This window comes from Porcisia hertigi, chromosome 36 (assembly GCF_017918235.1).
Source record: "Porcisia hertigi strain C119 chromosome 36, whole genome shotgun sequence".
NCBI classification, from domain to species: Eukaryota; Euglenozoa; class Kinetoplastea; order Trypanosomatida; family Trypanosomatidae; genus Porcisia; species Porcisia hertigi.
In genome coordinates, this window is record NC_090595.1 from 3,681,861 (window position 1) to 3,696,676 (window position 14,816).

The window sequence follows — 14,816 nt, forward strand, 5'->3', positions numbered from 1 at the left end:
TCTCTCTCTCTCTCCCATAAACAGTAAAACTGAGCTCCACTGCAGCAAAGACGACAACGGCCCTTCAAAAGTAAAGGGGGAACCTGCAAGAATAAAAAAAAGGCAGCGAGAACAAAGTAGCATTTTTTGTTGTTGTTTCGCACGCACTAACTACGAGAGAAAGACCCACACCCAGAATAGACCCGGTATCGTGGTGGAGGAGTGGGGGCGGAATAGAGGGAACACCATGTAAGAGCTACTACACTTCTCTCCCCGTCCCCAGCAGAGAGATGGCCCTACATAGACTTCCTTTTGTTTAGGCTCTTCATGACGTAGGTGAAGGCACCGTTGACGTTTCCGATCAGCACGACCCAAAGGAAGATGATTGCGCAGCTCCATATGCGATAGATGGGGTATATGGCTACTATCAGCGTGCACAGGCCAAAGCAGATAAGGAAAGATGCCACCAGCATGTATGCCTCGTGGTGACGATACCACTTCGGATCCTGCGGGATCTTGTACCGCGCTGTGTACCCCCACATGCAGAAGAAAGCAGCGATCATGAGCAGAGAGGGGTAGAGGAACAGGTTGTAGGTCCGTTCTGCCGCGATACACTCCTGTATCATGCCCGTGGTGTAGATCGCGTAAAACGACACAATGGAGATGCAGAAGCGTTTCACGAAACTGCTACCCGTCTCGGGCTGCATCTTGGCCGCATTTAGATGCATGATTTCACTCGCTTGGGGGCGTGAGGCGTTTATAATTAAAGGTAGAGAAGGTCCGGTAGACGTGCGTGTCGGCTCCCTGAAGAGGTCAGCGACTCGAGATAACCCGCTATGCCTTCCACAGGACAGAGAAAACGACACGCACACACCAAAAAAAAAACGCCGTGGCGAGACGAGAGGTGCAAGGGACACAGAAAGTAATGCTGTAGAGGGATGCGAGGCAATGGGAACAGCGAGCCTGGGTAGATGGGAAGAGCAGGTGCAGAAGGAGGAGGAGGGAGTAAAGTGCAGAGCTAGTCGTGTAGCGGATGGTGGTGGTGGTGGTGGTGGTGGTGGTGGGGTTCTCCACTGATGCAGAGTTGTGGTTCTCTTTTCATGTCTTCCGGCACACATCCATGTGCTGAATTAGTGCTTTTCCATGTACGCACACACAAAGACCCACGGAGATGGATAAAAGGGTTGAGATACTGCAACAAAAAGGCCACACACGCACTCAGTGTGGGCACACCGCGGGCGCTGTGAAGCAGAGAGGGACAACACACGCGAACACACACGTGGGAAAAAGAAAACATACACACACGCACACACACACACACACACAAATACTGACGCGCACCCAGGATGCACTTGATCGCTGGCTTTACATATATATTATACATCTGAACCACACGGCAGGGGGGGACTAATGAGATGCACATTTCGTTTGTTTTTTTGGCGGGGAGTCCCTTGCTGAACGCGGGAGACATGTCTACCGAGAAGAGAGGCGAAGAAACCCCGCTAAGGACGCCAGAGCTCAGAGCAGGTGAACCGCTTGCTACTCAAACACCGACGTATCTACGCCCAGTTCCCTCAAACGCCGTAGCGTGACTGCCTCCAGTATCTCCACCTCATCTGTTTTGAGTACCTCAGTGCTTGGCAGAGCTGACAAGGCGGCATGCGCAGGATTCGTTCCCACAACATTGACCATATCGGCTACAAAAGGCGTGGGTGGGGTGAGGGAGACGTTTATATCGGCGCTGCTTAGCGAGCTCTTCTTTATTGTCGCCGGTGTTTCCATTGCTACCGGTGGAAGCGACACTGAATTCTTTGCCTCCACGGAGAAACCGCTCCGGGTGCCCCTTGAGGTGCTGCGGGACCTGTTCGCTTCTTGCATCTTTTGTATGGCGCTGACATTGTGACGGAGAAGACCCTCCTCGAGTTTGCCTACCGTCTTCTCGAGGCGCGTCGCCTCCTCCACTGCCGTTACCCAGTAAGACTCCAACGTTGTCGCGTGCCGAGACAAGTCCTTCACCGTCGCCATAGGACGAAGCGGCGCTGACCGCCGAAGCGCGTTTTGACCCAAGAGCTTCAGGGCATCGCGAGCCTCGGTCGTGCTCGTGCGCTCGTTTGCATTACACGTAACGGTGCGGAAAATAAGCTGCGGTTGGAGTGGAAAGTCGTCCATCCCTTTTTCCTCCGCTCTCAGGTCGAGTCTGGCCAGGTACTTGGCGGTCGCATGTAACTTGTTTGGCAGGTAAAAACGGTTGGTCCACTCAGCGATCATTGTCTCGTAGTAGGACGAAATAATTGAAGAATACAGCATCGCCGTTTGCGCAACCGCCTCCTCGTTGTGTCTATGGAAAGGGACAGGGTTGGTTGACGAGCCTATCAAGTGAATAACCGCCATCACTGTCGAGGGATGTGTCGCAACGGAGCGCTCCGTGTAGCGGTCAAACACCGGCATCAACAGCTGCGCAGTGTTTGTACGCTCGATTAGTTCTGTTAACATCATGTCCTCCAAGGGCACACTCAGAGAGGGCTGTACGCTCTGGTGCGGCTTCAAGTTGAGGGCTACGCCTGTCTGGCATACCACGCAAGGAATGGAGAGCTCGAGGGCGCAGTAGGGTGCTGAGTTTGCGAGCGCCGAGAGTTCCCGCCCCACCACAAACGGCGCTACTAGCTCCGTCGAAGAGAGATTTTGACGGGGCCGCAGCCACAACAGCGCTACTCTGGCTCTGCACTGCACCGCTAGACTCTCCAGCATGCTGTACAGCGTCGCAGAGACGAGGTCGAATGCGGTGATCATGCGCTTCAGTTGATAGGATGGGACGGTGCCTTCGAACATGAGACGTGGCGAGTTAGTAGGTAGACCGACAAAGGAAGGGGAGGATATCCCCGCAGAGGGCACCCGCGACGCAGCATCAGATGTCCCACTGTAATCCGTTCCGCTAGATCCGCGGTACCGGCCACCGCCGGGCACAAAAGAGACGGCGCGTGATGCGCCCCCGCGGGTCTTCCGCTGTTGCTGTTGTGGTCCCTTCTGGGCGTTTGAAGACGAGAACGGTGACACTAGAGGGTCGTTCTGCCGCTTGTGCAGCCCCTGCACCTCCTCCTCCACGGCGCCGCAGAGTTCCTGAAGCAGCTGCGCAAGTTGTGATAGGCGACTATCGTCTTTACTCGTCTTGCCGCGAATCTCAGACAAGAGGGACGTTGTGCGGCTGAGACAGCGGCCGACTCTGTTGCTGAAGGATGCTGGTGCAAGCATATCCTCTGGGAAGCTGTGCTGACAGCTAGCGCAGAGCATCGTTGCCATGGTCAAAGCGTGGGGGAGGGGGGAGGGGAGGGGGGCCAAGTGACTGTGAAGGATCTCTCCGTGGAGGTAAGAAACAAACAAACAAACAAACACACGCACACACACACACACAGAAATCGCCCAGAGGAGCAGACGAGTGCGCGGAGAGTGAGTCGTGCACGGGGTGGATATTAGCGCAAGCAACCCCCTGAGGGCCAAAGTAGATAACCCCTGGGGAGGGGGGGGCGGTAAGAGGGGAAACGAGGAAGAGACGGGGTCGATAGGACAGGGGAAAGGTAGGATGGGGGGAATCCAGGGGAGAATAGAGTATCACGAGCAAGCCGGGAGGGGGCGGTATGGAGAGGAAGCACTTGATCCTTGTTGAGCACAGGAATGCACATGCACACATAGATGTTAATCTGTGAAATACTTTTCGTGGTACGTTTGTCGTCGAGGGGAACAGCTGCCAAGACCGAAGTGGACGCAGTGGGCCTTTCGTTTTTCTTTGGTGGCACATTTAAGTTTTTTTATTTCTTGTTCACTTCGTTGCTGCCTTTGCAGCCCATTCAAGTGTACGATAAGAGCGAGGGGTGGGGGGTGGGGATTGAACACACGATGCGTGATGGGGGGGGGGGACGGTGAAAACAGACAGCAGTGAACACTTGCGTGGCTCAGCCTTTTTTCTCTCTTTTCCAGAACATCACCCGCTCCCCTGTCAACGTCTCGGCGCCACTGGGCAAATAGAGATGAAGCGCAAAACAACAACAAATACTCGCGTGAAAAGGAAGGAGGTGGGGAAGCAGAGCGACAACAACGAGGAAAACGAGCGATGGCAATTCAGATGACTAAAGATACCCTAGAAAAAAAACCGCGCACATATTCGTGCATATGTGCACACAAGCACACACACACACACACACAGAGAAACAGATGATCGGCGCCACGGACACAGAGGGTCGAACAAAAAACGGAGGGGAAAGAAACAGAGTCGGGCGTGCGCAGACGGGGTGGTGGTGGGCGACAAGGTGAAGCAAAGTGGAGAAAAGCATGTCCACTGCACACTGAAGAGCACACCGCCACGAGACCGGTTTCACATTAAGGAAGGCGATGAGGCGTGCGAAGAGGAGACAAGGGACGTTCGGAAGAACGAAAAGAAGCGTTGATGAGAGAAGAAATCCAGTGACAAGAAACGCGGGGCTAACAAATCGAAGGGGGATTTCAGTTGGTGTTGTGGTCACTGGAGTTCTGCTCCGCCTCTACCTGCCGGGCGCAGATGAGTATATGACGGGAAAAAACATGACAGACACCCAAAGTCATATGACAGTCGAGGAAGAAGACAACAGAGAGAAACAGAAGAGGGGTAAGTCATTTGCTTTGCTGCGTTCATCCTTCTCCCCCCCCCCCCTACCCACCCACCCACCCACCCACCGAGGTGAGGGGGAAGTCTGTTACTTTCTAGCCCTCTTGATTTTATGGTCACTCAAAAGAGAAATCCGAGTCTTCCAAGTCGGTCTGGTGCTGGTGCCCCTGTTGTGGCTGTACCGAAAGTAGTGTGTCCAGCGACGCGTGTTTTTCACAGTCGTGCCGCGAGATCATATTGAAGAGTGACTCATGATCCACGTCGAAGTCATCGTCGGCGGCGATAGGGGCGATTTCTTTCATCGCTCGTTTCGACTCCGGTTCGTACTCGGCATCCAACTGCGTCGTTGGAGAGCGGCGCTTACGTGGCCGACACGGCGGCGCGGCTGTCATTTCGTCTAGAGTCCCTAGCGTTGCCGCCGGCACAGAAACCTCGAGCTCCTCACTCTTGACGAGCATGTTTGTTTCCGAAGGCTGCCCGCCTGCAATCTCATCTAGGAAAGCCAGCTCTTCGGAGTTCAGTTTTTTCGGTTTCACTGGCTGCTGTGTTTCCTTCTTCTTTGCCTCGTAGCGCACCTCGAAGGTGGCCATGTCGATCGGGTGTTTCTGGTTAAGAGCAGCCTGCACTTCCTTCGGCTTTTGCCGCATTTCTCGTTGATAAAGTCGCTTGATGTCTCTGCGTGAGCGACCGGGGAAGAGCACAGCGATAGCGCTAAAGTCTGTGCCGTATTGGGAAAGCGCCTGGTAGAAACTGCGCACCTCCCCTTCACTCCAGTCAATGCGTGCCTGCCGATTTGGGAGACGACGCGCTCGCGTTTCGAGGTCCGCTGAACCTTGTGTACTCCCGGCCTGCGCCTCCTCGCCAACATCATATGCGTTTTCTGCACCACCGTCACGCTCCTCTTCGTCTGAGGAGACTGGAGGCGGCGGCGAGTTACCCCACGAAGGGTACTGCGAGTTGTGCTGCTGCAGACGCTGAGAGTGAGGAAGTGGCGCCACTGTCGCGCCTGGTCGAGGTACACCGCTGCCTCCTGGCGGCGTGCGCATGTGCGCCGTAGATAGCGCGCCTCGTAAAACCTGCCCAATCGAGAAGTTCTGCGGATTCTTGGGCAGTGTGGGAGGCAACTGTTCAAGTGGAATCTGTGCCAGCATGCTCAGTGGCAGGCTGCCGGTTGGGTATTCGAACGACGTACTCAGCGGACTCGGCATTGCCGCTTGGTAAGGGGATAGCCTGTTGGCCACGACATCGTCAAGCTGATCCGGGGGAAATTCGAACTCGTTGTCGTCCATAGCGCGGGTTGTGCGTATATGGGTGAGATGGTGCTTCTTTGAGTGCAACCCGGAACCAGGGGCACAAGCCGTAGAGATGCCACCAAACGTGCGACGACTCGCCCGCAGCAAGGCGTTGACGAGAGGTGTAGAACAACGTCAGCAACGAGTGGAGTACCCCCTCTCCCCCTTCCCCGCAGTCTCGAGAAATGACGTGAATCACAAAACCAGACCAATAAAAAAGGTGGAGTGTACACTACCGCCCACGATGAAGCAGAAAGCGAGGTGTACGGACCCAAACTACACCAGCGTCAGATGCACCGGGAGTTAGTGTGGACGCAACAAGACGTCGGATTGCGGGGAGGTGGACAGGCGTGGTGGCGGTGGGTTGCCAGAGAGAACAGGACAAAAGTCACGAAAGAATAGGGCTTACTATGCGGTAGGAAAAAAAAGGGGGGAGAGAGATTGGGTGGGGTGGGGTACTCGTGAGGAGAAGTGTTTAGGGTCGTTTGAAACAACGCATGGAATCCACACAAAGGGAGAGCGAGCCAACCGCAACAGACGTACCATCAAATGGAGGAACTAGTCGACAATCCAAACGTGAGCAAGGGGAGATGTATAGGGGGGAGAAGAGCAACAGTACCACATCGGCAAGGAGAAGCCGCCGAAAAAAAAAAGGAGAAACACAGCAAGCGATGCTCACCGCTCACGCAGAGCAAGCCAGGGCGCTCCGAGGTTAAGAGGCAGGTGGCGAGAGAGGAAAGGGGAAGTAGCCTATGTTCTCCACAAAGACAGACCAATGGAAAGGTGGGGGATCGGTCGGTGGTGCATTCCTTCAGCAGTCGTGCTACAGCGGAGAGAGGGGGGCGTTGTACCTACTTCAAGTACAATGATGCTGGTGTGTGTGTACGTGCCCGTGCACGCTCGTCAGCCTCATATAACAGGGGTACACCTAGAAGGAGAGATCACAGCTAGCGAATGAAAAGAAAAGTAGGGCGCGGCGCTGCTTTGTATGTGTAATCTTGAGGGAGCTTGGCCCACGTCTTTTTCGTTTTTTTTTTTGGGGGGGGAGAGTGACTGAGATTATTATTATTATTCAGCAGAAATGAAGCCACCCAACTGAAATGGGGTGTGCGTTGGAGTCGCTCGAAAGAGCAACACGAAGCGAGGTCGATGAAGGAATTCGACACGAAGAAGATTGGGAGGTTAATGGAAAAGAGATCGACCAGTCCATATTCTTGCGATGATGGCAGTGGTCAGGAAAAAGGCGGTGCGTGTGATGCGCGCAGAGTGCACTGCCCGAGACGGGGAGCTGTGTTTGGTCAGTTTTTGTTTTTTCGCCCTCGCGTCGCTCCATTCGGAGTCCTGCTATGGAGATCGACCGCTACTCTAACCGACGCCGAGAGTGTGAAGGGCAAACTCTTCTCGCTGCCTCCTCGTTCGTGACGCGCGCTTGACATGAGCCCCGTGTTATGGGTGTGCATCCCAGAGGTGTAGTTCGTTCATCATCGTCGGCGCGAGAGACGGTTGTTGACGTCACAGTGCCCCCTCCCCTCCCCCACCTTTCCAGCACTCACGTCAGCGCATGCAAAGGCCTCAGGTACTTCACAAGAAGTAGCACAGGGGGTTCGGATAGAGAGGAGACGAAGCGGTGGGGAGGGGGGGAGAGGCGACACCCAAGGCGTGAGGAATCGAAAGCAACAACACCGACATTAATGTATGTTTTACACGCGCGCACACATAGACAGGCATATAAATATATCTGTAGACGTGCTTAGACCTTTTTTGCGTGCAGGAAAAAAATGAAAAGAGTAAAGGGGGGGGGGGGCACAGCAAACTGCAGAGGAGGCTTGAGGGGGAAAAAACGGCAACAGACGCGATAGAAATATATATAAATTTATTCAAAAGGAGAAAAAAGGGAAGAGAGACGTCGAGGCGCGCACAAGTCAATGGGGAGAAAACACGTCAAGACTCACAGACAGCCATCACATGTGACTTTTCAAATGTGCCGTAGCCCCACGTAAGCATTGCCATACCGTGACGTCTTACAGCGCACGTTTCGCACTAACATCACACACACACACACAGCCCTGCCGGTTACGAGCACCTCAGCTTTTACCGAATAGAGAACTAACGGAGCGCCTTCTCGAAGAAGTCCAGCAGGAGCTGACGTGCCGTGTCCACATCCTTCATTTCTGCGGCCGTGTAGGTGTCAGGGTCGTAGCGGGCACCAAAGAAGCCGTGCGGCAGGGTGTCAAAGCGCTGGTACATATGCGGCTCCACCGGGTGAGCGCTGACAGCGGCTTCCACGTCGTTCATAGGAGGCTCGTCCTTCGACGGCATCACCAGCACTGGAGTTTTCGCCAGTTTCACAGCGTCGGCAGTGAAGAAGGATGGGTGAGCCGTGGCGGCCGCGTCAATCTTGCTCTGTGCCGCCATCATGAAGGGCAGGGCAGCTCCCCAGCACATGCCAACGGCGCCCACTTTTGCACACCCCATCTGGCGCAGAACCGCAATAGCTTTCTCCATCCGGGGAGAAAATGTGTCGAGTTTTGAGATTCTCTCCACATATTTGGTCCAGCGCTCTGACTGAAAGTCGGCCGGCCATTCCGACTCTGGCCATGCAAGCGCGCCAAAGAAGTCCGGCATGACGACGAGGTAGCCCTGCTCAGCCAGCATGTCAGCCAAGCGCTTCGAGTTGGGCAGCATGCCGAAGATGTCGCTCACGACGACAACGCCAGCCTTGCTGTTGTAGGGACCAACCATGTAGAAATCGTCACCAGTGGGGCTGCATTTGCACGTGGCGGCACCCTTGTCGGTAGGACAGCAGCGGACAGGGGACGGAGACGACATTTCTTATATGTTTTTTTCTCCCTTTGTTGTTGAGAATACCAATGAGGGACAGTCTTCAGGTATTTGCAGTCCACTAGGGATTTCGTACAAGTCGAATAAATGTTGGTCACACACACACACACACACAAAGGGAAGGGGAAGTGGAAGAGTTTTATGATCGTGACCGAAATAAAAGGGCAGAACAAATGTTGCGGGGTGGGGGTGGAGGGGGTACTGCATGCATTCTGCGTGTGGCGTGCGGGACATGTAGAAAAGTGGCGTGTGGAGGAGGGAGTAGGCGCAAGGTGAACCACGGATGACGGATCCGCATGGAAGGTACAAACACAGGGGCTAAAGATCAGTAGGATGTAGAAACGCGACGAGGCAAAAAGTGTCCGCAGACGTGCACCTTCGAAAGAGACACGGTGCAGACCAGACAGGCTGGGCGAGGGAGCACCAATCGGGGGTGCTGTGGAGCGATACGGCACAATGCACGATGCCCTTTTACCTTTTTCAAATTCCCTTCAAGCGTCGTCAAAGTCACACGGACCGCCTTCTCGCCCACGTACGTGCGCTGTCGATGTTTTCGTCTCCAAAAGCGCCATCGTGGACGGCGGGCGGGGGAAGGGGGGGGGGGGGGTCAGGCAGACGGGGAGTTGCATTATGAAGGGGGAAATTGAGGCAGGAGACGCAGATGTTGTACTGACACATAAACAGAGAAAAGAGCAGCGGGCGGAGGGCGTAGGAAACATAAAAAAAAGATGGGAAGAAAAAAGCTGTGGGGTGTGTGCGGGTTATCTGCGCTTCGATGAAGGAGTTAAAGGGACTTGCACCGACAACATATATATATATATATATAATGTATCGTGAGAGAGTCGGGGACCGCAAGCGGAGATGGATGCAGCCAAAGGTGTTAATCGATGTAGTCCCCGTTTCTATACTTGGACAAGTGGGGGGGGGCAAAAAAAACCAAGGGGAAAAAAGAAGTATCGAGAAATGCGACCAATATTTTGGTGAACGTGCCGGGGACAGTTCTCCTTTCATGCACAAGGACATCAAAGCATCCATCTTTCTTGAGGAACAAAAAAAAAGACGAAAACGATACGCACTTGAAGAACAACAACGAAAATGTTTTGACACGCGTCTAGGAGAGAGAGGCAGCGGTAATCGGACATGGGGAGCAGTGCACGATTATAAATAAGCCTATACACGCAGGAAGAGGGGGAGGAGGAGGAGGAGGAGGAGGCGGGGGTGTTTTCAGCGCGAAAAAGACAACAAACACCAACACAGTCGAGTGTTGTGGCAAATAGAAACACAGAGAGAACTAAGATGCATCCAAATAATACGATAGGGGCATAGCGGTTTGTTTGTGTTTGTGTGTGTGTGTGCAGGGGAATGAGGGGGGGGGGAACTCATTCCATCTGATTGGTCCTGGATTGTCCTTGGTCCGTTTTGAACCGAAAAGGAAATGAAAGGAGAAGGGGCCACCCTATCAGGCAGGTCCGATGAGAGATGTTGTGTTTGATTGCAAAATATCTCCCCCCTTCCATTGGAAAAAAGAAGAAGCTGCATGTCACTTTTCGACTACGAATATGCAGACGTGCGAACAAGTGCCAGGTCAATCCGTTGGAGGCGCATGAGACAACGAGTGGATTTACGTGTTCTTGGTGCCCCAGCTCAGCTGAGCTTCCAGCGATGTGAGTGGCACAAACTGCACGCCGCACACAGTCCTCATCTTGATATCGCCCTCACTATCCTTTGTGAAGACCTGTAACTCCTGCGCCTCGCCTGGGTCACCAACGGGTACCACCAGCGTGCCGCCCTGCCGGAGAAGGCAAAAATACACTGGCACAAGAGCTTTTGGCGTAGTGGCGCCGACGTGAATCACGTCAAAGGCATCACCACTGCCTACACCGACGCCAGCAATGGAGTGAGGTTTTCGTCCGTCTCCGTGTAGCAGCGTGACGCGATGGTCCTGGATCCAGTCAGGGAAATGTGTTTTGATGGTATGCTCTGACCTCTTCTGGAGCTCCAGCACGTGCTCGACACCAATTACCTCAAACATCTGTGGTACACCCTCCCGCCAAGACGCCTCACACAACGAGGCGAAGGCCGCCGTCATGTAGCCACTGCCACTGCCGATGTCCAGCAGTCGCAGCGGCAAGCGGTGACTTTGATCTACGCTCCGATAATTTAGCACGGTCGCGCTCGCGAGCTCCAGCATAATAGCATGCATGTGCGGGGCGCTAATAGTGACGCCGAAGCCGATGGGCACAGGCCTATCGCAGTACGCCTCCTCGGGATTGTGGACAAACCAGCCACGGTCCACGCGGCGCATGGCTTCAATCACTTCTCGGGTCTTGATAAGGCCCTCACGCTGCAGAGCTGCCACCATTCCCGCATTCGTCTTCGACGAACAGCACCACGCCATATTGCCCAGTGCAACTTTTAGTCTGTGGGTGCTGGGAAAAATTCGTTGGCAATGCAGACACACACACACACACGCAACACCCAGAAAAAACCCGCGTGATGGGTAAAAATGAACAAAGGACCACGAGAAAATGTACAGGCGAGAGGGTTGGGTGGGGGGGGGGAGAGGACGTGTACCTGTATGCACGTTTGGTGAGAGTGAAGCGGCGCTGGTGAGCTTCACACGGGTGGAGCGCTGCGCGGGGTGGCGGTGGCGGTGGTCGTGGGGGGAGGGAAGCCGATATTTTCAACAGAAGATGAGAGGAGAGGCACAAAGAGGGCTGTGACTGGATCATAGTTGTGCTGCTGCGCTCAATAAGGCGTGTCCAATTGACACACACACACACACACACAAAGATGTGCGTTGAGGGTCGAAAGCGGGGAGGGGCAGAGAGCGTTAAGCAATATCTGAGCATCGTAGATGAACATCCAAGCAGCCTGTCTATGCCCTATGACTTGTGAGAGTGGGTGGGGTGCCGCCTAGAGTGCTAGCCATCTGTACATCCACGTGAAGGGAGGGGGGGGGTTCAAGCGGCCACGGCGTGCCGGCAACCATTCTCTACCTTCGTTTTTCATCCTCCCAGGACCTTTCTTCACCACACACAAAACAGATATATTGTGGTATCCCGGGGACCACTACCCATTCCGTGGGTATGCGCCAAGAGCCCGCTGCCCGCCTCCTCCAGGACCCCTTCTCCCCTCCGTGCCCCTCCAGGACAACCAGCTACTAGCTCTTTGCGCGCAGGCATGTTGCTCATGGAGAAGCGCCCCGTCGCCCCGCTCCTGTGCCAGCGGCGCAAGTGGGAGATGGCAACAGTGCACCCCCATCGCAGACAACACCGTCGTCCTGCAAGAGGCCCCAGCGATGCACGAATGCGAGCACGGTGCGCGCGCGCTGTCAGAGCATAGCGGGCGTGGTGTATTCTCCCCCACCCACCTCGAGGACAGAAAACACCACAGAGGCCAGATGGGCAAGAGGGACAGGCGAGGGCCGCGCAAACAGACCCGCACTCACACGCTCTCAAGTCTGCATGTCTGCGCACCTCTCTCTGCATCCCCACCCCGTGAACTCGGGTTGCACAGACGCCGGGGGCGCGGCGAGGGCGCCCCTGAACCACGCCATCGAGTCACACAGGGTTTCGACTGGCCAGTCTTCGCACCGTGCGGTGGAATGCAGCGCGTTGAGGTCGCAGACGGAGAAGCACGGCACGTGGGTAGAAAGCAGGGTCTGAGAGGGCGCTGGTATCGCGCGCCTGCCAACTCTCTCCTTTGCCTTCGCCCCGCAGCCGCCATTGCTCCTGCTATGCAGTCCACCCCCATTTCCGTTTGCCGCCGATACCCCCCCCCCCCCCACACCACCCCACCCCACCTGTGTGCATCTGAAAAAAAGGGGGATTGGGGAGGAGGAGGGGTGGGGGGAGGAAGAGAGAAGAGCCTCTTGATTGCATGACCGGATGCGATCGCAGGCGAGTCGTCCTAGATGACAGGGGGGGGGGAGGGGCCTGCTTGTCATTGCTCTCTACCCCCCTCCTCCCAACAACAGCAAGAAAGCAGTTTCGATTGATGAGAGCAGAAAAGTAAAAACAGCATTGAAAAAAAATGTATTTTAGCGATAAGAGCCAACAAAATAAACACATTGACAAGCACAATACACGTAGGGCCCCACGTGGTGGTGGTGGCGGTCGAAGGGGGGGGGGAGGGGAGGAGGGTGGCGGCTAAACGGCAGTGGTGTACTCGTGACAACGAAGCGGGGGTAGAAAAGATTTCAATAGCGGATATATTTCGGTGCACACATGAGGGATGCGCTACTGTCAAGCTTGGGTGTGTGGGTCTGCATGTCGCTGTGGTTAGTACACTCCCCCATTCAGTATTCAAGTGGCGCGTCGTGCAGGAGAGGCAAGAGAAAAGGGGGCGGGGGGGGGCGCTCCATACACACACACACACAGACGTAATCACCGAGTGTGTGGACTAAAGGCGCAACTACGAAGACGTTCCATCAACAATTTAGATACAAAAACAGGCTGTCTTCAACATTGTCCCGCGCCTCGTGGTTGAGTCACGCTGGCTAAGCGCCCGGGTCGGTAGATTTGCCGGTGTCTAGCGACGTCTTCAAGTGCAACACCCGAAGTGACACACCCACGGCAGCCTCTGTCATCGATCGTGCGGAGGGGCGCATCGGCGGCGCCACCATTGGAGCACGAGCAGCGTTGCCGTTGCTGCCCCATATTGGCTTCAGTGGCGGCCCTGTAGCGATGGAGCCGGGGCGAGGCGGCGGCCACCACAGACTAGTTTCCCGACTCCGAAGGCCGCTGGTGCAAGGGATAGCGCCGTTCTGCTCGACGTGCTGTGAGGCGCCCTCCTCCCGCAGTTGCCGAAGCGCATGCCGGGCATGCATCAGCTCCGAGGCAAGGTAACGTATGTTTTCAAGTGTGACCGCAGAGTGAGAAAGAATATCTGCATCCCAGGCGACCATCTCTGCATCCCTGGAAAGTGATGGCGACGATACATGTGGCACCTCTTCGTCAACAGTGACTGGAGAGGGACTTTGACCCACAGCGGCAAAGTCCCTGTCGGCATGAACGCCTTCGCTCGCTAAAGCGCCACTGCTGTGCTGTGTGAGCTTGGGTTTTGGGCTCGTCTTGGCTTCCATTTCTTGTAGACGCGATGGCCAATCGACACCGGCATTGCGGGGGGTGGGCGCTGATGTAGACGCCAATGGCGTGGCAGGCTTCTCCAATTGCATGAGGATCTCCTCAAACTGTTGCACAAAGAATACCATTGCTTCGAAAGTGGACATACGCCCAAGCTGCTTCCATGCCTGATGCTTCTTACGCTCTGTCGTGTACCAGATGGGCGGGGCCGAAGTGATACATTGACCGTGGTCAGCTTGCTGGCGCAGTGCGTAGAACATGAGCTTCTGCACATCTGTGAGCAGTGGAGTCTTCTCCAAGTCACCAATGTAGTAGTCAAAGTACTTGACGACTTCGTGGTATTTCTTCGGAAATGCCAAATCCATCCTTCACTGAGAGGCGAAGCGAATTTGGGGGGAGAATCCTGAAGGGGGCACAAGGGGGTAGGGGATAAACAAAATGATGGGGGAGGGAGGGAGAGGGAGGGAGAGAGTGAAGCAGGCGAATAAAGACTGGTTGCAGAGGAGCTGCTGGTGTGTCATGACACAGCGCGGCAGTGGTGCGGGGTTCATGGGAGACCCGACCGTGTCTTGCCTACGCTGTTTTGCTACATTGTGCTTCTCATTGAATAAGGGAGGTGAAGCAGATATAGCAAAGACAATTGTGGCGAACACACACCGCTGCAGCCGAGTGTATTCGAGTATGCTGCGTGTCTGTTACCACGTTGCACACCGCGAGGAGGAGAGAACGTCCATGGCGCGTTTTGATTTAGCATTTACTGGTGTAGGCAACATAGAATGAAGGTGACATGGCGAAGGGGGTGGGGGTGGTGGGGGGGGGGACAATGCCCCACACAACGGCACAGAGGTGTCCGAGGAAATATGCACACACACAGAGAGCCCTACACGAAACAAACATAAAGGCGCGCCACCCGCGTAGGAGCAGGAGAACGCGAAGAAACATCCTCTCCGCACCAGGCGCATGCACACAGCGGTCTTCCAC

At 55.1% G+C, this 14,816-nt stretch overlaps 6 protein-coding genes across 6 annotated transcripts; all 6 read right to left on the reverse strand.

Moving 5' to 3' along the window:
• Positions 1-275: 275 nt before the first annotated feature.
• Positions 276-707, reverse strand: JKF63_00944 (uncharacterized protein; the record flags this gene model as incomplete). The annotated part of the gene is made up of 1 exon (XM_067896993.1): positions 276-707. The coding sequence occupies one exon, from the start codon at positions 705-707 to the stop codon at positions 276-278; it is 432 nt and encodes a 143-aa protein (XP_067753150.1).
• An 811-nt stretch (positions 708-1,518) lies between these two features.
• On the reverse strand, positions 1,519-3,276 carry JKF63_00945 (uncharacterized protein; the record flags this gene model as incomplete). The annotated part of the gene is made up of 1 exon (XM_067896994.1): positions 1,519-3,276. One exon carries the CDS (start codon positions 3,274-3,276, stop codon positions 1,519-1,521), a length of 1,758 nt encoding a protein of 585 aa, XP_067753151.1.
• A 1,455-nt stretch (positions 3,277-4,731) lies between these two features.
• JKF63_00946 (uncharacterized protein) lies at positions 4,732-5,904 on the reverse strand (the record flags this gene model as incomplete). Its single annotated transcript, XM_067896995.1, has 1 exon — positions 4,732-5,904. The coding sequence occupies one exon, from the start codon at positions 5,902-5,904 to the stop codon at positions 4,732-4,734; it is 1,173 nt and encodes a 390-aa protein (XP_067753152.1).
• A 2,109-nt stretch (positions 5,905-8,013) lies between these two features.
• JKF63_00947 (uncharacterized protein) lies at positions 8,014-8,736 on the reverse strand (the record flags this gene model as incomplete). The annotated part of the gene is made up of 1 exon (XM_067896996.1): positions 8,014-8,736. The coding sequence occupies one exon, from the start codon at positions 8,734-8,736 to the stop codon at positions 8,014-8,016; it is 723 nt and encodes a 240-aa protein (XP_067753153.1).
• A 1,633-nt stretch (positions 8,737-10,369) lies between these two features.
• Positions 10,370-11,146, reverse strand: JKF63_00948 (uncharacterized protein; the record flags this gene model as incomplete). The annotated part of the gene is made up of 1 exon (XM_067896997.1): positions 10,370-11,146. The coding sequence occupies one exon, from the start codon at positions 11,144-11,146 to the stop codon at positions 10,370-10,372; it is 777 nt and encodes a 258-aa protein (XP_067753154.1).
• Positions 11,147-13,249: 2,103 nt separating this feature from the next.
• On the reverse strand, positions 13,250-14,200 carry JKF63_00949 (uncharacterized protein; the record flags this gene model as incomplete). The annotated part of the gene is made up of 1 exon (XM_067896998.1): positions 13,250-14,200. One exon carries the CDS (start codon positions 14,198-14,200, stop codon positions 13,250-13,252), a length of 951 nt encoding a protein of 316 aa, XP_067753155.1.
• Positions 14,201-14,816: the final 616 nt, after the last annotated feature.